This window comes from Azolla caroliniana, unplaced genomic scaffold (assembly GCF_043228905.1).
Source record: "Azolla caroliniana isolate FFs.n. ecotype wild unplaced genomic scaffold, voAzoCaro1.0.p SCAF_1, whole genome shotgun sequence".
NCBI classification, from domain to species: Eukaryota; Viridiplantae; Streptophyta; class Polypodiopsida; order Salviniales; family Salviniaceae; genus Azolla; species Azolla caroliniana.
Window position 1 is genome coordinate 28,718,047 of NW_028230436.1, and position 27,331 is coordinate 28,745,377.

General features: G+C 37.6%; 3 protein-coding genes across 8 annotated transcripts; 2 read left to right on the top strand and 1 right to left on the bottom strand.

Annotated features, from left to right (window-relative positions):
* Window positions 1-1,498: 1,498 nt before the first annotated feature.
* LOC147869478 (uncharacterized) lies at window positions 1,499-8,891 on the top strand. Its single transcript, XM_087329930.1, has 10 exons — window positions 1,499-1,992; window positions 3,505-3,589; window positions 4,179-4,442; window positions 4,531-4,833; window positions 4,917-5,021; window positions 6,676-6,775; window positions 6,864-7,186; window positions 7,276-7,461; window positions 8,113-8,238; window positions 8,334-8,891. Exons 1-10 carry the CDS (start codon window positions 1,577-1,579, stop codon window positions 8,544-8,546), a joined length of 2,121 nt encoding a protein of 706 aa, XP_087186056.1. The 5' UTR covers window positions 1,499-1,576; the 3' UTR covers window positions 8,547-8,891.
* A 1,458-nt stretch (window positions 8,892-10,349) lies between these two features.
* On the top strand, window positions 10,350-13,037 carry LOC147869479 (uncharacterized). The gene is made up of 4 exons (XM_087324929.1): window positions 10,350-10,523; window positions 11,137-11,322; window positions 11,581-11,810; window positions 12,766-13,037. Exons 1-4 carry the CDS (start codon window positions 10,350-10,352, stop codon window positions 12,935-12,937), a joined length of 762 nt encoding a protein of 253 aa, XP_087181055.1. The 3' UTR covers window positions 12,938-13,037.
* A 3,442-nt stretch (window positions 13,038-16,479) lies between these two features.
* Window positions 16,480-26,612, bottom strand: LOC147869480 (uncharacterized). Of its 6 annotated transcripts, XR_015530766.1 has the most exons (20): window positions 26,169-26,612; window positions 25,316-25,402; window positions 25,046-25,171; window positions 24,645-24,944; window positions 23,935-24,024; window positions 22,694-22,750; window positions 22,537-22,608; window positions 21,429-21,512; window positions 21,220-21,339; window positions 20,962-21,108; window positions 20,815-20,895; window positions 20,645-20,735; window positions 19,630-19,706; window positions 19,465-19,520; window positions 19,282-19,377; window positions 18,453-18,537; window positions 18,243-18,371; window positions 17,983-18,146; window positions 16,890-17,285; window positions 16,480-16,793 (listed from the first exon to the last, which is right to left on the bottom strand). XR_015530766.1 is itself a non-coding variant. In XM_087329952.1 (19 exons), the coding sequence occupies exons 1-19, from the start codon at window positions 26,592-26,594 to the stop codon at window positions 17,138-17,140; spliced, it is 2,433 nt and encodes an 810-aa protein (XP_087186078.1). In that variant the 5' UTR covers window positions 26,595-26,612; the 3' UTR covers window positions 16,805-17,137. The 6 variants fall into 6 exon arrangements, 3 of the variants coding, with proteins under 3 accessions (XP_087186078.1, XP_087186067.1, XP_087186094.1); XM_087329952.1 differs by lacking the exon at window positions 16,480-16,793 and having other exon boundaries at window positions 16,805-17,285; window positions 17,983-18,143; XM_087329941.1 differs by lacking the exon at window positions 16,480-16,793 and having other exon boundaries at window positions 16,805-17,285.
* Between the last annotated feature and the right edge of the window lie 719 nt (window positions 26,613-27,331).

A 27,331-nucleotide genomic window follows, 5' to 3' on the forward strand; every position in this document is an offset into this window, starting at 1 on the left:
GTTTAATCAAGTGTATTTTTATATTATGAATTAGTTTTCAGGTGAAGACACTGTTGATTCTCACACAAGTCTTTGGACATCGTGACTTTACTACGATGGATTATTGGGTTTTAGCATGTGTATTTCTACTAGAACATCTCATATGCTCTTGGTTTAGGTCAATTGTTTGTATGTTTTTAATTCATTGTATGGATAGCAAATGATCATAGTTCCAATTTTGCTCCAAAATTTGGTGTTTTTTTTTTTTCCAAAAAACAAAATTTGGTGTTTCAGCCACTAGCACAAGGACATGTATAAATTATTTTATATCTATACCAGATTATTCCATTGTGAAGCTTCTAATCAAGGAGTTTGTACTTATAATGTGTAAATGAGTATATATTCTCCCTTACTTTGAAGTATGTCCCATCTGAAGTCTTTGAAAGTATGTCTTGCTCCATGATGCAAGCATTACATTTCTCATATGAAATAGAACGACATAACAACCCCCCCTCAAATTGTCCTTCACAAATTCTCTCTCTCTATCTATTTGTATACGCATATATGTGTCCTCTCTTTATAGTAACTGTAAAATGGTTAGCCAAGGAACTCACACTTGATGAATTGTAAAGGCAACAAATTTGAGAAAATGGATTGACCATGTAAAGTAGCCATGCTTGAAGTTTTTCTCAAAGGATGGACAAGCATCTAACAGTTTTGACCCTTCAAAGTATCCATACCCCCTAAAACCTCATCATTGTGATTTTTGTTTGTTGAACCACAACAAGGTAGGTGGCAAAAGTAGGTGAGGCAAAGCAAATGGTGGCTTAATGTAAGTGGTGAGGGGATGAGGTGAGTCATCGTAGTTAGGATAGAGTGAAGCAACTTTGCGGTAATGAACAATAGTGATTGAGCAATGCTGTCAATGACGTTTTCTATGGTGATGAGTTGCAATGCCATTGTTTATGGTGGTGGTAGTAGTGATGGGCCATGTGTGTGTGAGAGAGAGAGATTGGAGGGGAGTGGGTGAAATTGTGGTGGCCACCATCATCTTCATCATTGGGGCATACACCAATGTTCTTATTACGTGTGTGCATCATTGTTGTGGTTGTGCAACAAGTTTATGGTAAAGCTGGAGTTGTTCAACAAGCTCCAAGTGTCTAACCAAGATATAGCTCTGGATTATTCTTGCGATGGGTGCTAGCTATGTAAGCTAAGGTGGTTGTTGGGTGCATTGCGGCCATTAGCTAATATCAGGACTCACGGGGGTGCATGTGTCTTCGTTTCAACGTCTTTCCGCTTCGGCAACTCTTTGTTAAAAAGATCTTCAGGAGAGGGGCCAATTATAACATTGAACGAGTCGTATCCAAGTACATAGTGTCAAAACCTAGCAAAGCTACTACTGAATCCAAGTACATTTGGTCTGAACATAGCAAAGCTATCACTGAATTATTGTTATTGTTATTGTATTTATTGTCATTATATGCTGCTTCTTCTGAATCCTGATAACATTTGTGTAACGTGGATAAGGAAGCAAGGAAATCAAATGAAATAAACTAACGCAAAAGAAGCTCAGGTTCAGTTTCTGCTGCCAGCTATGGCGGGCCTGAAGCTTTCTTCTCCTCCACTCTTCCAATCCACCCCCAACCTCTCCTCTTCCTCCCCTTCTCTCTTCTGCTCTCCCCCGAACCGAACTCTCCCCTCCCGTCGCCCCGCTCCAACGCAGTCGCAACTCGATTCTGCATCAGCTGCTGCTGCTGCTTCCTCTTCCGCCAGGGAGGGCTCACAAGTAGGTCCTTCCCACAAAGATGAGGATGCAGAAGGAAGAAACGATGTACAGGACGAAATGAGCAAGATTGCCTCCGAAGACAACCTTGAAGGAGTCTTATCCAAGTACATCTGGTCTGAACCTAGCAAAACTTCTGTTTCTGCTCCGATCTCGAGGCTGGACAGAGACAAGATCGTGGAATCAATTATCACAACGAAAAGTAGCATCCTTGACACCCTTGATCAGTAAGTACCTTTCTTCCATTGTCGTTGTCTTCTGGTGGTGTCATAAAATGCAAAATGAATCAGGGGGTACGTAAATTCTATTTCAGAAGGCTAACTTCGTTGGGAAGAGATGCCTCATATACCAGAAGGCTGATTGAATGCTTGGAATTCCAAGTGTTGATTGAGGAATCAAAGCCAACGAAAATGCTCGAAGTTTATCAGAAAATTTTACTATTTTATAATAATATTCCAAAATCTAGAGTGAAAAATGAAAGAAAAAGAAAAAAAGAAAGAAAAAGAAAAAAAGAGAGATCTACATCTCTAAAATAATAGCATATGCTACCCAGCAAAGATGACAACAGCTCACGTTAACTCATCAATGAGGTAAACAAAAATATAAATCTATGCAAGCTTCCTAAAACGAGATGGCTTGGAAGTGTAATCATGAATTTTGAATAACCAGCTATCAAGTTGGTGCCTGGTCATCAGAATACAATAGCTCAGAATTCTCCTTCCAAGGTCTAACAGTAGAGTGTGTGCTCTTTAATTACAAGTAATACGGCTGGCAATGTTTGATTGAGTTCTAGGTACAGGAGGTTGTGGAATCTAGGTCATACACCTTCTAGGAGTTATTGACACAGCATGATAGAACTGGAGCACGAGAGTATGAGAGCAGTGTGTTGCATGGGGAATTGAGGTACTGGACGTCCAGTAATTTATCAGTCATATGTGAACAACTTGATAGATGAGGTAATTTTGGGTCACTTTACATCTACACTCTATATATGCAAAGATGAATTGTTGAAAGTAATGACCTTTTGGAGTGTTAGAGCTATCTTTAACCTATGGTTCAATGTAGGGTATATAGATTCAAGGAGATGACTAGTTTGTGAAATTGGACCATAGCCAATGGGCCTTGATTACGCCATCCTAGTGATTTTGCGTATGAGACTGATAGCCTGCTTCAAACCTTGAGGTTGAACTATTAACATCTGCCACACCCATTGTCCTCTTTGTTTTGTGGTGTCCATAAGTTCCAAAACGAAGATTCTTTTGACCAATCTCATGTGTTTGCTGGTTAAGGTAGACAAAAAGAAACGTTCTGGATTTTTGCTTCTTCTGGATCACCCTTTCCATCACAAGTGCACATTTTATGTTGATGAGCATTAAAGGGAGAATAGTTTGATCTGTGTTTTGAGATATATTATGAGAGCGATGAGAAGCCTGTCATCACATTATGTGTTTTGTACTTATTCATTGGATTCCATTAGTTTGAAATCTTGTTATGTCATACATTTTCTCTTGCATCTTGATGGAATCTAGCTATTTGCCTTTGTGTCTATATAATTGTGGCCAATTTCTCTTCTAAAAGTGGCTTTGCTTTTATCTTTTCATCGCTATTATCTAGACCCGAACTGTTTCAATTGAAACGATTGTCTTTTAAAGTTAATGATGTATAGCTTTCCAAGCAGAGTTTGATCTGAAACACGCTATTGATCTCTGAAGGTAACTCATCATTGACCATGTCTGCAGACTTCGTTACAAGTTGTCTCCTTCAGATTTTACTAGCATCCTGAAACGGTTTATACAGCGAAAACAATGGGACCAAGTAGGCCTGGTAAGAATCTGAATCCTTACATTCATTCAACTACGTCCAGACACTGTTTGATTAATTTGAACATAATTGGTGTTTACAATTATATACATTTTACATTATGTGTAGAAGCAATGGTATGATTTATATTACACATGTTGCACCAAACTACCCATGCACATGTTAGCAGAAGAATTGGAAAATTGCATTCACTAATACTTGGTAGAGTCCATTCCTATGTTTGCCATCAACCACCATTGCATCCATATGATGTAGTTGACACTCTCTTCGATGCAAGATTGTGCATTGGAAATAATCAAGGAGAGTTATCAACTATGCATATTTTTCTCTGAACAAGTTAGTGAGTCCGAGTATCACACTTGATACAATGCTCCACCCATGACCACAATCGAGTTTGCGGTCCACACATTGTCAATTTGGTCCAATCATTGCACACATTTCGATTGATGAGAGTATGTGTGTGAGTCAAGAGAGAATCTTTGTGTGAGAGAGAGTTGAAATACAAGGTTTTTGATTGGACAAGCCAATAAGGATGTGCTATATGTGTGTGAATAGAGAGTTTTTGAGTGTGTCAGAGAGAGTTGAAATGCAGGTTTTCGATTGGATGAAAGCCAATAAGAAATTAAAACCTCAAAGTGTGTCCCTATACATCGTATTGATGGCAAAAGCAGGGCAACATAACCGAGTCTTACAGTCTTACAGAGATATTACAGATCCGGACATAAAACTTAATAAGTTTGTCTGCAACACACTTCTTAAAGTTCTTATTGGCGCAGCACATGTTGAGAAAGCTTTCAAGGTGTTTGAGGATATGAAGGCTGATGGATTTCTTCCTGATGTGTACAGTTATAGTATTGTAAGAACGTTTTGCTGATTTCTTGTTGTAATTGTAAAGCTTTATTTTTTCAATTCTGTAGCTGAGGATGGGGTGTTTGGTTAAAAAGATTATTACAGGATGTGCAAAGCGTAAAGGTGCATACATGAAGGCCAAAAAGTACATGTCAGAAATGCTGTCAAAAGGTTTAAAGGCTGATTCATTTGTGTATGCATCTGTTCTTCATGTCTATGCAAGTTCTGGAATGGAGGAGGAGGCAAGGACTTTGTTTGAAGAAATGCAAGCAGATGGTATCAAACCAATAAAATTTCACTATGCTTCATTGTTCAACATGTATGCTGAAAAGCTGAAAGCAGAGGAAGCAGAAGCATTACTTCAACATTATAAGAAGTCTGGCTTGCCTTTGGATGAGGTACACTTATGGTGAGATTCCATTTATTAAGGTATTGAAGTAGTTACTACCTTGCTCAAAGAGTGACGTTACTTTCATGCCAGGTTATATTAAATTGTCTAATAAAGGTGTATGCAAACTCTGGGAACCTGGAGAAAGCACGGCTTATTTTTACAGAGATGCCATCTCTTGATTGTCCTCCGGGGGAGGTGAGCTAGAATGTACAAAAGAAAAGTACAAAGCAAAGTAACATCAATTTGTTACATATATATGGTGCTAACAGATTTGACAATCATGCAAAGATACATGAGATTGTTCCTTGCATCTTTTGTTGTCGAGGTTCTTTAATTTGTATACACTAATATCATGGGTAAGCATAGGATGTTACGAAATAATAGCTGCCGCAGATTTTCTGAGATTAGAGTTTGGTGCACATATTCTTGTCAGAAAGGGGAGTTAGGATTGATGTTTTCATGTCTTACGCTAGCGCAAACTTCATGAAAAAAGTCCTGAAGCTGTCTAAAACAAAAGTATATCAGCTGCAAGTAATAAAAAAGCCTTTAAATATGTTCCTAGCTATGAAAGATAATTATCTAAACGATATCACAAGCAATTAAACATCCAAAGAAGCATGAGACACATTGGAAGAGCCATTGAATGCAAAAATAGTTTTTTAACACATTTGAAAGTTTGCTGCTGCATCCAACTGCACCTCTTAGTGCCTGCCCTAGGCAATACTACCTGGAAAAGAAGGTTCTAAGACTCGAATGAAGAAGCTTTTATGGAAATATCTCGAATAAGTTTATGTTAAATTATTCACCCCTCTCAATGATATTCCCAACTTAATTTGAAGGTGGGAGGTCTTCATTAATTAGGACTACATAATAAGACTTTCAAGCCAGAGCCTTTACATAATTTTCAAACGGTGTGGAAGAATTGGATATATGATTTCTCTGATGGTGCTTAGAAAAGAAAATACATTTGATGTCTATGAAATTGGGACAAGATTCATAGTGATGCAAAGCTTATATGGGAATATCTCAAATACATTTATGTTCAACTAGTCACTTTTCTCACAAATATACTCAAATTAATTTGAAGGTGGCAGGCATTTATTAAGCGGGCATATATAAGACTTTTAAGCCAGAACCTTTACATAATTTGCAAACTCTGTGGAAGATTTGGATATGAAAACATTGCAGGTACAAAGTAACTTGTCATGAGAACTCCACCATGATTGTTTTCAGTATATTGGAGTCATTCATTGAGAGTGATCAGAAAATGCAGAATAATTTCTGAAAGTGCTCAGAAAATGTAAAACATTCGGTGTCTATAAAATCATAATGATGTAAAGCTTGTATAGAAATATCTTAAATAAGTTTATGTTCAACTATTCGCTTCTCTATATTTCTGATTCCAATTTTATAGACACCGAATGTTTTACATTTTCTGAGCATTCCAATGTAGTTATCTTCTACGCCCCACTATGTGTACTTTTGAATTAATATGTTTATCATTCTATCTTTCTTTAGGAATTTTAGATAATGTTCAATTTGTGCGAATTGATATGAAGTGAATGAAAGACTTAATATTAAATGAGTTTCTTTCTAATAAACTTTTCTTTCAGTTTTTGTGACTGTCCTGCTTCTCTGTCTATCCGAGGAATAGACGAAGAAGCCAGTCACGAGATCATTTCTTGCTTGGAAGGATCTAACTGAGTTTTTTCCTTTTGTGAAGTGCGTTTATGACTTACCTGGAATAAAGGGATTCTTAATGCTAGGAAATAGTGCCTGTCATTGGGAAATTATCTTGTAATTGATTTTCTGAAAATTCCACTTGAGTAATCCAGGATTGGGGTTGCAGGTGACATATTCTGTCATGATCGATTCATTCTGCAAAACTGGTCAGTTGGAAGATGCAAGGTTGCTACTTGATGAAATGAAAACAAAGGGCATTAATCCAGGTATACTGATTTTCATTCTCTCATTTGTTTTTAGCAACATATGCTATTTTCATATCCGTCAATTAATTTGTTTGATGAAAATGGACAGGGAATCATGCATATTCTATGCTGATTTCAGCTTATTCAAAGTTGGGTAAAGCAGAGACAGTAGAAACATTAAGCAATGAAGCAATTACACAAATGAGAGGATCATTAGATTCAGGCTTATTCAACTCAATCTTGAAGTCATATTGTACACTTGGCATGAGGGATGCTATTATGGATACATTGAAAAGGATGAGCCAAGAATCTGTATCTCCAGATCGTGCCACATTTAATATACTAATATTCTACTTTTGCCAAGAAAGAATGTTTGACATTGCTTTACAGACATTCTCTGATTTAAAGTTCCGGAAGTTTCGCCCAAATTTTGTAGGTATCACAATATGTACTTTTGTTTACTGAGAAGGTACACCCTGATTTGAAGAGAGATTAATAGAGTCAATCATTAACTTGTGCAGAACAGCTATGTACCATTGATTGTCGGCCTTGCAGAGGCTGGGAGGATTAACGAGGCAGTAAAGCTTTACACTCAAATGAAAAAGGCTGCTATACCACCATCTGAACAAATTTTTACCGCTGTAATTGATGCTCTTTGCAAAGAGAGAAGAGCAGATGAAGCTTTTAAATTCCTCAAAGAAATGATGGTAGGTTGTTCAAATTTAAAAAGTTCCCTGATTAATTAAGTACTGCTGATTTTCAATGTCCAGACCTTTGTGGAGGTAAGTATTTCATTTCTTAATTGCATGAACTTAAGGGGTAACTATAATGGTGGACGTAAGCAAATTCTTGAGGATGGATAATGACTAGGAATTGTAACTATATAAAATATAACAATTATATTGCTGTTACATTAAATGTTTTGTGTGGATGCATTCATTATGTATGAGACATGGTATGATGTTTGAGACATTAATTTAATGCTCATCTACATATGAATCTGAAGAAATGTTTTCTGACATGGCAAAAGCCTGTCTACTGCAGCCACACCATAGAATATCTATGTCAATTTGTATGTTGTAATGACTATTTCAATGTAGTCAATATTCCATGCCAACCTAGGAGGGCAAGGAAGAATAACCACGTCTGTCAAAGACCACAATGGCCTGCTTGAGCGTGTAAGATATTGCTTATGCTTTTTGCATGGAGGGCTGCCAATAAATAAACACGTGTGTATACATTAGGATGAACAATTTCTTTTCCCATTTCTCTGAAGCTGTATGAAACCAAAACTTGATAGTTAGTACCTCGTTTATATGTATTGAGTTTTGTGAAGTAATGATAGTTGTACTCTGCAGTATTTCAATCAGCGGCCCTCAGCAAGCTCATTAGAATCAATCCTCCTACTGTGTGGCTCCCACACTAAAATCTTGGATCAGATTCTTGATGGTACAGTGATTAGGCAGAGATCCATGCTTGATCAGGTAAATTTTAAACTTCCGAACATAGATAATTAAGTTTCATAGATTTTTTATGTAATATACCTGACCTGTTGAGATTACTCTATTCTAAGCTGCAGGTGAATTGGACCACTCTTCTATCTGCATACCAGAAAGAGGGTTTACATGATGCAACGCTGAAGCTTGTCGATTTTATAAAATCCAAAGGGATTATTATTGGGAGTAAGCATAATGTGAATGAGCTGGCAGAGAAATTAAAAGAGGTGGGGCAAACCAAGATTCTTGGAGAGTTATCAGAAATTCAATTGACTACAGAATCTATACCTTCGTAAGTGGTTGTACGTGGTTGGTATCAAGCTTCAAGTATTGACCTCACAGATATTCGTGTCATAAACAATTGCTACCAGAGAACCATAATTAGATAAAAGCACATGTTACTGGGGCTACACGATGAAGGCGGCATGGCATGTTTGTTTGTCTTGCAAGAATCTGTGATATAGCAAATGCCATTTACCTTTATTCCAGTGTTATTACCAAGATAGCTGACATGGAGCAGACATCTGGTCCCCAAAAACTGTACATCAGCTGGTGTATAATATCCATCATTGAACATCTCCTCCATTGAAATGCTTGCAAAGGCTACAAGTTAATTATAGAGTTATTAATTCTCTCTCAAATTCTAGAGAAATTGTGCACGTCATTCCTTTTCCTTAACGCAAAAAACCAGCCAGAAATCTTTATTTAAAGTTTTTCTTTTTCTTTTTCGAAAAAGTTATTTAAAGATTTGTCGTGGTTAACCCTTTGAATGATCTAATAAATATTGAAAAATAAAAGATCGTATGTTGTTTTATAAAGTTGCTTATTACTTTACATTCTTGAATAATGGATGTTCATTTGTAATGGCCTTATTACTTTACATTGTAGATTGATATTTTGCAGATAAGTTATGATAAATTTCGGTTGTGCACATTAAGGGGAAGTGAATCGAAACACTAGAATACAATCCTCTCTCTCTCTAGTAACAGAACACAATTATATTTCTTGTATGTAAAATCCACTTGTTACAAACACTTCTTAGAGTCCTCTACCTACTTATCCTATGTAGGGAGAGGGGCGTCCTTTAACACCCCACTAGAAAAATAGAATATGCACTTGAAGAAATGGTCCCCACATGCTCTAACATCTAGAAATTCTACATAAGAATGCCTTTCAACTTTTTCATATAGGCTTTCACCCCATGGCTAGTATCAAACATGAAAGCATTACACATTCCAATTGTGTTGCAATCCCCAATATTGTAAAAATCGAAACAATATCTCCAACTCGTCATATGGACCATTTTGAACATAATAAGAAAAAACCCATTGTTGATGCCTCAAATAACAACGAGTTTAAACCTTGCCAAATGTCCGATAAGTACTTCTAAAATGATACATGCCATAGGACATTTAATGGACCTATATGCATTGTCCTCCAACAGAATGGTGCAAAAATAAAAAAACTATATGTATTGTCCTCAATCTTCATGTTCTTTTTTGTTGTAATTACTTGCCATAACACTTCGTCTTGGGTTCAAAACCCAAATTTCTCACTTCTCTATTACATACTTCATAGTACAAACATATCTCTTAATTCACTAGATGCCATTGTGGAATGTAGGGGTTGATCCTAGTCTCTATTACATACTTCGTACATGTCTCTTAATTCAGTAAATGTTGATCCTAGTCTCTCTCTCTCTCTCTCTCTCTCTCACACACACACACACACAAAATAAAGCTGTGTTTCGCGTCAACTTTTATTTGGCGTCCATAGAATGAGAATTTGTAAAACTCGGTATGTGTGTAACTAACTAACGATGGAAGGAGAGGAGAGTCTTCTAAAATGAGGTAAGGATTGGAGGGATACATAACACCCTCGTTTGTTTTCCTTTTTGTGTGGGATGTTAGGGCGTGGAAGGATACATGCCATGCCATGCATTACATAAGCAACCACCGTATCTACGTATATACATACATATACAGGTATGTACGTACGTATGTATGAACGCATGCATATGTAGACGCACAGAGCGACACACACACAAGACAAGACAGAGAGAGAGAGAGAGAGAGAGAGAGAGAGAGATACAGAAGAAGATGAAGGAGGAGGAGGTTGGAGAGGGAGGGGTGGATCGTCGTCGTTGTCGTCGTCCTGCTCATGATCATGCTACACGGGGGGTGGGAGGGTGGGGGACATCGTCCAGAGAGAAGGAAGCGCCCACCCCCACCACCACTTCCGACGAGAAACGCCATTTCCATAACTCTGACTATGTATGTAATCCATTCTATATACTCTCTCTCTCTCTCTCTCTCTCTGTGTCTGTGTCTGTGTGTCTGTGTCTTTGTCTCTGTTTGGGTTGGTTTCTGTGACTCTCCACGCCCCCGGATTAAAAACCATCACTACTTTTTTTTAAAAGCTTTGTAAAACAAAAAACATCATCTGGCCCCATTGTCATCAACCTTTGTAAAGCTGCCCTCCCCAAGACATTGGTATTATCAACCCATCCATGACTATTTTAAAGCTTTATGTATATACTTCACAATGCCACCTACTTTCAGTGTAATCACCCAAGGTTGCATAATTGTAATTGTGGAAGGGTGCTTGCTTGCTTGCGGCGCACGCCCGCCCGCCCGCCCGCACGCCACGTAGATCAGTTGCCTACCTACACTTGTATGTGGAATGCTTTGATCTGGAAGCCTCTTAAAATGCTTTTATTAAACACGTTTGTGCTTACGTAAACGTGATCTTACCAAAGTAAATCTAAAAATTATAAGGTTATAAGTCATTCAAAGATGAGTGCACGTAGTGGTGGAACAAGGCCAAAATCTTACATGATCATCATAATACTCTTAATAATAATCATCATCATCATCTTATAACTAGGATGCTTTAGAGAAAGAAAGGCTTGCAGCAAGAAAGTTCGGTCATGTTAGACATGATGTGTACAAGAATGTCATTCAGCCATATGACCCGACATCGTTAAGCTATGTACCTGAACATGAAAGGCTTCGAAAGGATGTCGATGTGTTTACCAAGCAAGACCATACAAATACACAATCAAAGAAAAAGGTAAGATTATTTGACCAACTCTAAGTGCTTGAACATATTTTAATATCCTATTGAAATAACCAATATTTCTATAACAACAATCATCCTAGTTAATATTATTAGATATCATAGCTTGGATTTATTGTGATATACAAACATACTCAACCTTTGCACGGTAGATAATACGTTGAACACACCACAATTGGCATTATTTGTGAATTTTAATAATAGTATCATCAAATCCAAATAACTCGTATATATACACAATGTAAATTGAAGGTTATTTTGGAATCGCACATTGCACAAAGAACTCAAAGAGAAAAGAAATCAATGGTAGAACGCGATGTGGAATGGGTAAAATCTCAACAACATGACGCTTGGATTCGAAATGAACATCCACATGCACGGGTGGTAGCCAACCGTACGAGTGTACCATACAATCCCATTACGCTTCAATACCATGATGGTTACGAAGGTGAAAGGGCTAAATTTAACGATGCGTCTAGTAGGTAAGTTTGTGATTCCATATATGCTCTCTAACTTGAATGCCTTTTGTAAGTAACATCACAATCATATAAATTCACTACCTAAATCACTCAATGAAATTACAATGAACCGTTGATCTATCCATTAATCAATGGCTTTTAAATCATCTTCATTAATCATACTTAATCATCTAATGAAATAACCTTGCACATTCTAATTAGAACCATGTTTAGTGTATGTGACTAATTTACTCTATACATGCCACTCGATGAGCTTCGTAAGGGTTTTTAATATAAGAATATTGTTTTCTCATTTACTAAGAAAGGCATTTTTGTTGAGAAACTTCTTGGTTTTTGTTTTAGATCATGTCACAAGTTTCATTACTACACAACGTTAAATCACACAATCTAATAACCTTTTAGAATCCTTTCACTCTAATGGGCCATTTGATAGAGTTTTACTAACGTCTCCCTAAACTTTTGATTCCCCCAATTTAGGTGTCGTGACCATTCATAAAATATGCCCAAATTGAGCTCAATCGTTGTGTGCTTGAATTGGTTTATCTTTGAATATGTTTATCTTGTGATTGTGAACAAATTGATTGGCAATTATGATGGAGAGATCTTAAAATTATGAGGTACTCTCGAGTCTAGGTGACCTTTAGACAATTCTTTAAGTAGATATATGCAAAATGTTATTGTTATTTTGATATTATTTCCTTTCATGTCACCTCCACTAACATCCTTTGGGAATTTGATGAGCTTTACTCTTGTTCTATGACACTTCATGTTCTTGTTTCTCTATGACCCTAAGAAACTTCATGTCACTTCATCATCACAAACTATGGTTTGTATAGTCAAAGGGTTGCTTTTATCCAAGGTTGGAGATGGTTCATGATATCTCTATATATCAAATAGTGTGAATATACGTTCCACCTACAAAATGATGTTATGGCACCCAATTGATCTTTTTATATAGGTGGCGAGCAGCAATGAGAGCAATAAGGATACGTAAGAAGATGAATGGGGATAAAAACTATGATGTAATCAGTTGGGAAAAGACCCCCACAGTGAACTATCCGGAGAAGCCTATTCCTCCGTGTATTTCTAAAGAGGCTCCTCCAATAAACTTACTAACTACGCAAATGTAAGAGTACAATCATGCTTTGCATTATAATTCGTGGACTTTCTGCTTACTAAGTCACATATGTAAAACTACAATAATGATTATTTTCCTTGATTTGTACTGTATTTGAGTTTCTCCCAAAAGTGTACTTTATAAAACTATTTAAAATGTTGGAAGTTGCAAACCACATGCCTATCTATGTGCACAAAACAGAGGTGTTTTTGTTTTAAGCAAACAATTTGAGGAATATATTAATATGATGGAACCAAACTACATGCCTATTTATGAGCACAATACAATGGTATGTTTGTTTTCATGGAACAATGTCAACAATATATTTGGGGGGGGGGGGGGGGGGGGCATCTAATTTCCTTGTGTTGTTGGGGGACAAACCCAAAGTTTTTTCTTATCATGGATTATAGGTTTTCCTAAAATGGTGTGTTTTATCCCATCATGTATATTATGTGTCTACATGATCATGTTTTTTGCCAAGGGCGTTGGCTCATTAGTTCTAACTTAAACACATTACGTAAATAGGAAGGAGCACTAGGATCCTAAAACATGTGAACTCTATAATCACAAAACATTATTAGCTAGAAACATTGTTGTGATGTGGCGTGGCCAAAGGTAGAAAAAAGGGGAAAAGGGAAAAAGGTAGAATTGTCTGAAAGATTAGTAACAAACCCCTTCCACTGTGAATAAGGGCTATATCCATTCAGGTAGCATTTGTTGAACGAGCATTGTTCTAGGATTCCATTAATACTTTTGTATTTGAAAATTTCCTTGATTTTTGTTTACTCTCAAGCCTCCTCAGAATCTGAATATTAATGCAAATCGTTTCACTATCCTTGTCGTTTAGCATTTCGTCTTCCCAATCTGAATTCCCAGATTTCTATAACAAACGTCACTTTCCATCCCGAGAAGGTCATACTTACTTTCGAATATTGCTTTAGTATAATGAAGCAACACTCTTTCTAGATCCTCGATCTTGTGGATGGAACTACATACATATATACATATATATATGGGTAAAGAATAATAAATAAAAGTGAATAGCAAAGTGGTTAGAGCTATTCACTTTGCTAAAAAGGGTGTAGAACTTAAATCTTAGATAGCGTGGCATGGATCAAGGATTAATTTTTCTTGTCGAAATAAGCTCATTCAATGTCGAAATTAGGCACCTCTTTTTTACTACAAAAAGAGAAAAGGGTTTATTTCGGGTGGCTCATTTTGTGTTTCGAGAGTGCACCATTAGGGTTTCTTCTTCTTCATCGAACTTTAGGATTTTGCTTTCTTCTTTTTCTTCTTTCCTCAACACACTTTGAGATTTTAGAGTTTCCTTCTTCGCGAGTACTTAGGGTTCTTCTTTTCGATGGTCTTCTTGTTCTCAAGCATACATTAAGACCGACTCTCTGGCGAGCATTGTTACAAATTCGTATATTCAAAGACGGGGCTAGGCAAACTCGCATGTCGGTTGTTGAAGGGGAGGATAAAGTCGAGAACACTACTCCAATTCGAGGCATCATAGCTATTGGAGGTATTCACAGTCTCAATGGCCCACTTGAACCGGAAACTTTGACTTACTCCCCAACTCTCGTCTCCATTTAAACTTAATGGGTTTCTATTAACAGTTCATCATATCGTTTTCGCTACCGCCAGTGTATCTAATCACCGCATACATTTGTAAGCTATTTTATAAAGGGATTTTTCTTTGTATTGTAGCATTCTTTGGCCTTCAAAGTGACCATTTCGTCTTAATATTGTGCAAAATGCCTCATAACCTCAAGTCTCTTTATACTCTTACTGATTATGTATTATAACCTTGCCCTCAAGTGTTAATCATCATTCAGGTAATTGCACCCTTTGCGTTTGCATAACTTTTGAGTCAGAAAAGAGCTTTTAAAGTCTGGGCTCCCTTCGCGTCTAGGGGTGTTTCGACTCTGAGCCCCCTTTGACTCTAGACTCCCCTTGACTCTAAGCTCCCTTATAGTCTAGGCTCCCTTCAATTCTGGGGACCTTTCAACTCTAGGCTTCCATCAAGTTGTGGCTCCATTCGACTCTAGGCTCCGTTTGAGTTTGAGGATGCTTCGAGTCTAGGACCTATCATTCACGCCTTCTCATCCCTTGTGACCTCCCAAGTCCAAGACCCCCGTAGTCCCGCTTGAGTAGCACACACACACACATTTTCACAACAATGTGAACAACACAGAACAATAACATCAGGCTTTTCCCTCCTAAGTGAACCCACCAACAATCAAGATGAATTCAAGCTAGGAATTTGTGTTAACAATTCACGTGAAATGTAAATGTTTATACTCATGAAACATAAACTTACCACTAGAGATTATACTTCATACGTAACTTGTTGATTCCGTGATCAACCTATTCTTTAGTTTGAGGTCATGTTCCTCGTCACGTGATGTGGTACCAATCACTTGACCACTCTTCCACCCAAACCTCAAACTATTTAAACAACCCGCATGAAATTTCCATATCTATGATGCAATGTCCAATGGGGCTTCACAAGCTAGAAGGTTATGAAGCAAAAGCTTTACAACTAGACCATATCATGTGATAGGACTTAGTGGCATGAGGGCAAAACAACCTCCATGTTGGCAACTTCTACTTGTGCCAGAAATTTAAAATAATTTTCTTATCCTATTTATTGCTAAAGAACCATAAAAGCAATGGTCTATGTTGTGGGTGGGTGGGAAGTACTATCAAATAAATGTAGAATGAAACATTCATGTCTTAGGTTCATGTCATCAGTAAGTCTAAGAGATGTGTTTTGCAATCTAATACTCTGCTAAGCTTGAGATATGTCTATGCTTTGAAGGCAGCATAACTTCTTAGCTCAAAAAATGCTTGCATGTCATTTTAAGTTTGTTAGTCATGGGAATAAAGACATTCAATTGTTAGTACAACATATGTAACAATCATTTGAAGGTCTCTGATTTCTTGTGCCATAATCAATTCATGAAAACATTTTCATTCACAATCTTTAGAGTTGCAAGTAATCCAACGTTAATCATATCCGCATTGAATTATGCAATGTTTTAAAATGATTTTTAGCTGCCAATAATATCCAGCTGACAAACATGTACAAACACTCATATTGTCTCAAAGATGGTATAGATGTGATGTACATGTCTATAGGCAATGTTTTAAAATGATTTTTGGTCGCTGATAATATCGACCTCACAAACATGTACAAACACTCATGTTGTCTCAAAGATGGTTATGGATGGATTCAATGTCTATAGGCGAGTGTTTATTTTGTGCAATAATATGCAGAGCATTGTTGATCTAACAAGTATTTAGTACCAATCGTGTATCAAAAACCACAAAACATGGGAATCAAATCCAACATTATATAAACATGTAGAGTAATGTCGATACATCATTTTGTTGTATGGTCATGCTGCCATAACTACTCAGAATCAACCCTACATTCTTGCAATGAAAATAGGCGTAGCTTATATTTAAAGTCATGTCCACAAAGTACAAGTATTGTACTATAATTTTACATACATGTACAACTAAAAAATTGTTCGAATGACAATCCATAGACATATTACAGTACTGATATTTACACGAAATGGACAAATACTAATACGAGACTTTATAATTTTATCATTACAATGTGAGGAGACCCACTCCCTTGCTCCACAAAGTTCTTCCTTGCATCTGAACGAAAAATCTAAACTTTGTTAATGTTTTATTTGTAAATATACTTTTTTGGGAAGAATATCCTACTCTATGGACTGGTATTTGTATGAGAAATGATGCCGATTGTACTAGATTGACAAAGTTGAAGGTCCACTAGATTCCTCTCTTTTTCAGTTATGGGTAATCCAAAGCATATCACCAAAAACATGATCCTGAGTTTTAGGTAATCATATTTTTCAAAAATGCGACCAAAATTTTTTGTGATTCCTGATGATTTCTTCATTGAAATCCTAGATCAGTGTGTTTACCTCCATGCACGTTGCCATCAATGAGCATCTTCACATTTACTTTGACTTATGTTCCACAAACATCTATAAAGGTGTAATTCTTGATAAGCACCCATTCAGATTTCCCACCCTGTTCTTTGAATTCAAGAAATGACATTAACTCTAATGTTAGGACCATTAAATCATGAAGTAAGCTGAGGAAAGCTTGGAGCATCCATCACGTCCACGAAAGCTTCTAAATCATGCACTAACTAATTTTACATGCTCTATCATTTGAAATCTTCCCTGGCACCTGTGATCGAGCAAATATTGAGGCAATGCTGAGGAAGTCCATGAATAAGCTCTTTGACAAATCTTGAGAGTTTGTTAGGTTCAGACTGTTGCCATGGTGCAGGCTCACAGCTATAGAGTAAGAATCTAACCAAACAAAAAATCCAAAATTCCAGAAATATGTTAAAACAACACATCTAACAAAATCTTACAGGTCACTAAATTACATCGGGGTTTTTCATTACTTCCACAATACCCTTAAGTTTCTGTTTTTCCCCAGATGCCCCTGGTCAACCCCTGAAAAAGAAACTAGGAAAGAATTAACAATGTAACTGCTGAAATAACACATAATTGCTCTTGAGGGGGTTGACCACAGCTATTTGGGAAAATAATAAAAACGTGAGGGCATATTGGGTAACAAAGAGAACCTCAAGTATTTTTAGGAATTTTTTTAAAGATTAGGACGTATTGGTTGTTTTCAGAGAACATGCTATTTGAGATATCTAATTTAGAGAAATACAACAATATGATCAAAACGTCTCTATGCCATCTGGTTTACAATGACTTACCACAATGGCATTCTAGTGGCAATTATTTTAGGCCCTATGGCAATTCTATGAGGTAGGGTGACATCCCAGGAATTACGTTAAACTAGTGGGGCATTTTCAGAACTTGCCCTAAAAATCATATCTTACTATATATTTAATAAATATATACACTCTTAAATGAAGAATAGAAGTCGACGGTCTTAAATGGTCATTTAATAGCTGCATCCAGGGCAGCGGCTTGTTAGCGTTCACATTTTTCAATTCACACAAGGGAACACTCTAACTTCAAGACTCACAGCTGTTTTCGAGCACGTGTTACTCCAACATAGAAAAGTCGACGCTCTTCATCTGGATCACATTCTTCCAGAGGTAGCACCCTGTCACTTACTCCGACCACAAACACACAATCAAACTCCAAACCTTTCGAAGAATGCAGTGTTGACAGCGTCACTTTGCTCTGCTGAAAACATGTAACACTATGTTACTCTTAATCATCGCATCCTATAGTGAATGTTTTTGCCACTGTTTTATTCTATTCTGATAATCCCAAACGAACCTGGCCGCCTGTAGGATCCGCGTCTCGATTTTCTTCTTCTTGATTTGTCAGCAAGGCTATGTCTTCAAGAAAAGATAACAATGCCTGGTAACCTACTCCATACCGGCTTTCAGATATCTCTGCAGCAGACTATATTTGTTCATATAACACCATAAGCTTCAAAATAAATTGTACAACTTCTGATGTTCTTCAACTATAAGGAAACATTACCAGAAATTGCTGAATCCGTTCAATTCGCTGCCTAGCCTCTGCATCATCCTTGGAAAGAGCCTCAATGTAGGACTGGAATGATAAACTGAATTAACAAGTAAGAAAATATATTAAGATCAAATACAGCTTTCCATTTAACCCATCTTCCTGAAATAAGTAATAGGCTTCTATCTCTGCCCTATCCAGACATTATCAGAAGCCTACAACAATCATATGTGAAACTGGAAGATCATCAGCACAGAACCTCTTCATCATTATTCATGTAAGTTATTTATATTTTATGCTTGATGATCCACCATCGTATTCGAATTATTATGTAAAGGAACATCCACATATCACAGTCACGTGGAAATTGAAATTAGTATTCCCGTTGTCAGTCTCATACAAGGTTTGAAGGTTGCAGGAGACTGCTCAATGTCTCATAAGATAGTTCAATTTATTGTCTTGGCATAATCACGGTTGGGTTGTGGAGTTGGAGATGGTTTTCAATTTATTGTCTTGCATTAATGACGGTTAGGTTGTGGAATTGTAGGGATCAGAGGAGGTTAACAACCTACAAGAGGCACTCAAGTACCGTGGCCCCATAGGACCAGAGGTACCCTGAAGAAGATGCAGCATCGCCGTCTTGTATTTTGGGGTTGGGATGGCAAGAGGCTAGGAAACGTAGTACTTTACAGTAACAAAGGTGTTAAAGCCTACAAGATCTGTAAAGGTTCTACGCTCAGATTGATATTCGAAGGCCTTAACCTCCATAAAGAGATAGTCATACAAAGATAAATAACCACATGGAAACTTAATTTTGTAAGTCCTCTGGTGTATGAATACTTACTTCTGAATAACCACAGTTAAAAGCTGCAAAACAGACACCTTGCAACATACTTCACGAAGGTGATGGATCATTTCAATAAAACTGAAAATGCTATTCCTGTAAAATACTAGCATTTATAAATCAATTCAGAAAGAAAAGGGATTTATATCCGATTTAGATAAATATTTAGCACAAATAGCTTGCCTTGCTTTTGCCTGAATTCCTAAGTCCTTATGCGTCAGAGATTCAGTATAAATTTTCTGCAATAACTCACCAAACCTTTCAGAATAGCAAGTTGATCAGATTGCAAAATATGCCCACCCTACATGATTCTGTGCATAACTGTGATAGGCTGCACATCAGCTTTACCTCCAATGCAATGGGAAATGACAGGTTCTTATCACTGGCCCAATTTTTTAAGATTTTCATGCTTTTTTCTCCAATTCCTGTGCATTGAGACCGAGATTACAGGTTTCAACAACGTCGAGTTTATAAAACAGACCAAAATCTAAAGCATTTTAATCATAAGAAAAAATTTGCAAAACTGAAACTTTTAAAGGATGTTGCTCAACTGTAAATATTCCACTAGAAAATAGCCCAATAAGCTTCTAAATTAAGTGAGCATATTAATACTGATAGATTTCATGTGCATAGAGTATGCAACTAGACATTATTCTTTTAGCTTCTGCTGAAACTACATCCACTCAGTCTCCTTTTCCATCAACTCTAGCAGTCTCGTGGAGTTACGATTTCTGATGTTCAATCAGTTTTGAGATGAATTTCAAATAAACCCAACCTATGTTATCAAGCTACATGTGTTATGGGGAATCAGGAGGTGAGGCAGAATTATTGGTTTGCACAAGCATCAATGAACTCTTGATTGTGACCAACACCATGGGTGATTGACAACTAAATGCATTACGTGAATATAGCCGTTATGGTTGGGAGTAAGTTAAAATGTAGGCTCAGTTGAGAGAGCTAAGGTTGTTGACCAATTTAAACATAGTTAAGCAAACAAAGGTTGTTCAGGTAGTTTAAGTCACTCTTGTATATGTATCTGCCTATTTGGACCACATGATATTATATCTCCATTGTATCTTCCATCTACCGTAATTGCTACCATAATTGCACTTAGGCACTCAATAATATATTCTACAGTGGGTTCCATTTGCGTCTCTATGGCGTTCAGTCTGATTTGTGAGGATCCTAGCAGCTCACAGTGTAACAAGAATAACATTACACACGATGAACTATTCCCTATACTCACAACTGCTCCCGAACCATCTCCCTCCCCCAGCACTGGCCTCCTCTTTTTTATTTCAACATCTGTGATGAATGACCATGATTAAAAACTATTAATCCAGTCTTGAGCCTGATATCCTACCACGAGGAGGCACATTGATGCAGTAATCAAGAGCAACTTCATTCCCAAAATTTGCTATCAATTGCAAGTAGGAGATCAGTATTTTTATCTCCTGCGCTGAAAACATAGTAGTCAGAACATGTCTGGTAAACATAATTTTAATTCAACAAAACTTCAATCTTTAGACCCACCTTGTGAGAATAAAATGGTGCAGCCCCATAAACCTTGAAAGGAATCCAAGCCTTCACAAGTGCACGCTCTAGCTCAAAAGCCTGTAGCAAAGAGTTTTCAGTGATGATTAAAAGCTTGTAAGTATGTGAAACATCGTACCACAATACCTGTGCTCGTGTACGATATAACAGTGCAAAGCTTCCCCACGAAGCTGCTCCTTGCCCCACAAGCTTCTCCATCTCTAGCACAACAAAGCTTGCTTCTAGCCTTGGATTTTCAAATTCTCCTATACTAATAGGTACTGCTTTGTATTTCTGATCCACATAAAACAATTATAACAGACAATTTTGTTAATGATCATATCGTAAAATATCATTACTCATAATGATATGGAATATCTCGCTTCATGTTGGTTGAAAAACCACCTTCACTGGAATAAGACTTAAGGCGTGCAGTGATCCAATATTCCGGTTGTAATGGCTGTGCTTAAGGATTACTGAAGCAGCTTTCACAATTGATGATGATGATCTGTAGTTTTCCCTTAGCTGGGACAAGCAAGCAGCAACACATTCCCTTCAGCTTTGGTTTGATTAAAGAAGCTCAAGTAGGCATGTGTAACAATTTAGTAATGAACCTGAAAAGTAGCTATAGATGGAAAATCCTTTTCCAACGCCCACTGCATGTGGCTTAGGTCTGCACCTCTCCAACCAAAAATTGCCTTTATCACAACCATATAAAAAAATGAGCTCATTGCAAATTAATCTGCACATTGCATAGCATTATCAATCACATATACAGCTCTGAAATGAGGTTGACAAGAAGCCATCAAAGAAACCTAACATATTATTAAGTGTTAGGATGACGCCTACAAGATGGATCTAAATGAAAGTTGATAGTTTTATCATGGGTTTACATCTATAGAATTGGGCATATTCTACATTCATAGAGAGGATGGTTGCATTCAATTATTTTATTTTCAAGATGGATTGTGTTGTGTAACGATTTATCTCGGTTTCTTAAGACTATCATAGGCCATCTTTAAGAAACACAGTACAAAATATCCGTTAGAATTGCTGTCCTGACTTATTCTGTGGACAGTAGAAACAATATAAATATAGCCGCACCAATTAAAGTCATTAATTTAGAATGGTAAGAGAAACCATGCATAAGAAACAACTACGGGAAGAGAATTTCCATGTTATGTTATCATGAGAGAACTTAAAGAAGAGGCAAGGGGGTGCCCAAGCTGTGAGGAAAGCCTAGCTTCTTTCCTTTCTGATCATGTAAGAGCTCAAAGAACCATTCCACTGACTATCCAGAATATGAATCAACACATGTCACACAACGACCAATACCTTCAACATGGGCTGTCACTCATCACTGGGGTGTGAAAATATTTGCTCTAACATACACAGAAAGATAATGCTGGACAATGGAAACTGCAAAAAAGACAATATCTATGCTACTCCTCACCATCATCACAAGGCAGCATGTCTAATCTGCCTTTGAAATATCCTGAAACTTAAGAATAAAGACAAGTTCTGACAAAACCCTTTAAAAGAAAAGTGAATATCCAGACTGTTTTGTAGCCAAAGTACTTGCAACCCCACAAGTAAAACAATGGGTCCAAGTAATCCTAGTGGCATGAATTACTTGTCATAAAAATACATACATCATCAAACAAAGCTACTATGCTTATCCATTGAAAACTCATTAACACATTATTTGGATGAGAAGAAGACCTGATCAATGTCTCCAACAACAAAAAGCTTCTGATTCTTCAAGGCAAGAAGGCGAACTAACTCATATTGGAGCTGCAGAGGCCAACAGATATTAGCTTCTATACATTAAGGAAATATTTCAAACATAACCAAATCCCATAAAAAAAACATTTTGTACCAAATCTGTATCTTGGAATTCATCTACAAGTACATATTTCCACCGCTCTTCGCATACCTGAGTCCTTAATATGAACAAATATCAAATTAGTGGCGTTTAATAGATCTCAATTGAGTTTTGTACACACTTAGAATGCTTGAAAATAGAACTTGGTCACATAATCAAGTAGTTTCTTCACTCCCAATGAGATTAATCACAGGAACTTAGTGTACCACTGCGCTTTGATTGCATGGAGTAGTAGAACTTTGAAATTTCTCTTGATCTACAATTCTGTCTACTAAAGCTTCAGCCAGAGTAAAGCATACACTTGTTAACACACTAACAATTCAAACTTGCTCGCATATCAAAGGCTTGACATTCGTATAACATAGAGATATATATGCTCTATGGAGCTTAACATCAATTATACAACGTAACCAACAGAACAACCGAATGGCTCAATTTGACCAGTGTCCAGTCAACACTGTGGGGGAGTGTACCGCCAAGCAATGTCTCCAAGAGACTAATCTAAAAACATAAGCAAAGATGCTCCAAGCATAAAGTTTATCTTCTTTCTATTGCTGCCCTTGATGAGTCAGTAAAAGCATCCCACTGACTCATCATATTATGAAAGAGCTTACCCCATATTGGACTACAGTCACTAACATTGAGTAAGTCTCACTGCCTAGAATATAAGCTGAAAGGAAGGAAGAGAGATTATCTTTACATCTCTAAAGAGATCAAAATGGAAGATGAGACCCACATGGTAATGTACCAAGTGGCCAATCACAAACCTTACAATGTCTCATAGAAGATACAAATCCCCACAACAAATCCTCACAGACCACTAAGTTAAATAACTTCTCCTAGAAGCTACAAATCCCCACAACATATCCTCACAGACCACTAAGTTCAGCATCTTCTCCAAGCGTCTGCTTCATGCTTTCCCCCTGCTTTTTCCTTTCTCAATGATGGCTCAAAATGAAAATCCAAGTTAGAGAGAAACTACTTTAGAAACCAGCCTAGCCTCAAGCTCTAACCCTATGTAACTCATTATCCGGTTTGCTTATCTGGTTTTACCCTGTCAATCTCGTCCATGATAGGCACGACCATCGAGAAACTACAATGCTCAATGAACCTATCTACCTGCTACAAGTTATGCCTTAAATAGAAGATTGAACAGTTTCACAGATTTGTCAATCACTACAAAAGGATCCACACTATGAAAAACAAAAAAACATAGGTGGACTTTTTCAAATTACCTCTCGCAACTTATGATCAGAATGCAACATTCGCACCACAAGATGAATCAGATCATCAAAATCAACTGCATTATTTCTTCTCAAAGTTTTCTGCACAAACAAAACAAAAACAGCTTTATCATAGGGACAGAAAAATGAGTAGCAATGTAGAAATTTATGTATTAACTAGAATGGTTTCAATAAGGCTTCCAAAATGGTGCAATTGGCTCTTGTTGTTGGTCAAAGACAAATGGCCTCTCCTCCATGTCTTAGCTCAACAAAAAGAACACTATTTCTCACAAATTGGTTGGGTTTGTGATATATTTTGGTTCACTGAAGTTCAGTTTGAGGTGTACAGCTGCAACTTTCAATACTGAGATTTGTGAGAGGTGTCAAGAGTTTCATTCTGTGTGATCAGTATTAGACACAAACACACCGGTGCATTCATTTAATATCAATAATGATTATTCTAACATCCTCAGCAACTTACCCAAGTAATTCTACATTTTTATACAGTTTTTCTGGTAGGCGTAGCCAATGAAAGCTTTGTGCCTAGCCCCTGAGCTCCCCCATACCTCTCTTTGTTCACACATTTTGACTATCAATGTTCCATGACCCCTTGGTCCATACCACTAGCCCTATTATCCTGGCCCTTGGCCCCAGTATTCATTATAAAACCACACACTGTAGGATCATTTTGGATATAACCATAGTTTTGAGTAATAGCACACCTCATAGAGTAAAGCCATAGTAAGATCTGCCTCACACAAATGTCCAGGAAGCTTTGGAGGAGCTATTTGTCTTTTGCTATTTAAAAAACATTTGATCATGTGCAACCTAGCAGACCGTAAAGACTTATGTACAGCTGCTAGAGTGGAAGCTGGTACTGAAAGTGTCTTCTGTTCATTCTTGTGGATTCCTTTCTTTGATAGAAAAAAACTGTCTTCCAAAGTTCCTTCATAGATGTTATTGTCTTGAATTGCTGATATTTTTGACGCTTGCTTGTCCTTTCTAACCATGGTTTTTGGAATCTGCAGGAAATGTTAACAAACATCGCAATGTATCTTAGTGACCATAATCCTTTCCGATATCTTTTCTATGAGATAAGGTCCCAAAGTAATGTAGACCTTACTGCTCCTAGAATTTGTTTGACGACCCTTTCAGAATCTTTTTCGTCATAAATCACAAAGTTCTTGTCTATACCAGAGCATGGATACCACCTGAGTATTTTTGAGCATATGCTATGAAATGTGCCGACCTTGCCAATAAAAAAAGTAAATAGAGTTTGTCAGTAAAACATTTCAAGAACCATTATCTTAATAAATTATGACAAAGGCAGATTAAAACATCAAGAATATTTGCAACGTATACTATGAGAATTGAGCATGAAAGTTTTTCATACTGTCAACTGTTTGGCTATTTCGGACCCAAAAAGTTGCTCTAATCTTTCACGGAGTTCTTGGGCTGCTTTATTGGTAAACGTGACAAACTGCAAATAAAGCAAGACGTAAACAACACATTCAGCAAGTGTCACTTCATGACCATGGAAATACAATGTCTTTTATTGTAAGGATTTTCATTTTGTTATTATGTTTTGGAATCATTGCAGTCAGAGGTTCAGCAATTTTTGCAGTTAGCTTTAGTTTCAACACTTTCAAGATCGGTATTGTGTTTCACCAAATCCATGACATAGAAGCCATGGAACTGACAATACTTTCCTAACTTGCTTACTCAGGCCTTTGTTGGGCCCTTTGTCTTATGCAAACACTAACTATCAACGAGACAGTTTCACCAAAGGGTACAAGAACAATATTACATCTTTTTCTTCTCATTCACACCAAGCCACAAAACGAAATCTGTTGCTTTGTCAGGATATCCCAAGGTTGTGTCTAAACCCAAAATAATTGGCTTCCTTAAAGCCCCCAAACAAAAGCCAATACCCATACAAGACTTCAAGCCTGACAAGCCAAATAAACAATGCGCAAGAAGCGGAACACGACTCTCAGGTACCAGAATACCATGGAAGAACAAAGGAATGTTGACGAACTTCCTACTCATATTCTACAAGACTAACACGAAAACTACATCCCCCTTGATATTTAAAATAGCATTAAACTAGCACCCAAAACAAAATTTTTAAAAATGCATTTTGAAGCAAAAAAACTCTGTATGCTAGTGCTCGAGACAGAAATAGTATTGCCATATGAAGTAGGCTTTTAAAAGTGTGTTGGAGAAGAGAGGATTATTTAGCTTACCAGGATGTTCTGAGGCGAAACCCCGCAGCGAGAGATGAGGTGGATGACACGGTGAGTCAAGACACGGGTCTTACCAGAGCCAGGCCCCGCAACCACACGAATGCACGTCTCGCTCGACTCCACAGCACGAACCTGCTCTTGGCTCAGACCAGCATAACGATGAAGAGGATGAAGAGAAATAGGAATGCGGGAATCATCATCATCATCATCATCATCCCCGATGGCAGAACCAACAACAGAGAGAATAGGATGAGGCCATGAAGAAGCATGGGAGGCGAGCATGCGGAGCGCTTGAAGGCGCGATAGGAACCGGGAAGAGGCGAAAGGAACAGTACAGGGGCGAGTCCATGAGAAAGGTGAAGAAAGAAGGTTCAGGCGCGTACAGCAATGGTATAGAGCCTGTCGGTGAGGCGTGAGCATCGCCATAGCCCAACAGAAAACAAACCACACACAGAACAGAGAGCCTCCCTCCCTATACATATAATAAGGATTATGGCCATATGTACATACATATCTCTCTCTCTTTCTCTCTGAGTGTGTGTGTGTGTGTGTGTGTCATTCCCACAGGTGCCGTACAAGGAAGGCCATGGATAAGGCTTGGATTCCCGGCCGGATCTTGGCCGGGCCCGGGCTTGGCCCGCCCGCCCGCCCAGTTGTAGCACCTTCACTGGTTACCAATCACGTCTACGGAAAAAAAGGCGCCCAAAGAATATGCCACTAAAAAGAACCAATAATGTAAATAAATAAATAAAACAATATTATGTACTTCAGAGCAAAGAAAATTAAACTCTGAACGTCTCCAATGAATTAGGTTTTAGGGCCTAATCTTCGTGATTGCCCCCCTCCCCCCCGGGCTTTTTTTGTTAACTCCTCTAGATTTGTGACTCGAGATTTGTGTTGTGCTTTGTTCTTCGTTTTCCAATTGTGAGATCTCTAGGGGGTTTGGGTCATATCTTCCGTTGACTAGATGACGACGAAACTATGTTTGAATGGCTTTTTTGGGTTATGGTCTCTTGTATGTGGAATGTACACACTACTTGCAGCAACAAAGCAATATCTTCTTTTTATAGTGACATATCGACGTTTTGTAGAATCGTGCCTATGTGATGGAAGATATAACATTTATGGGTTTTGAATATAGCATATGTTTTCAAACACAAGCC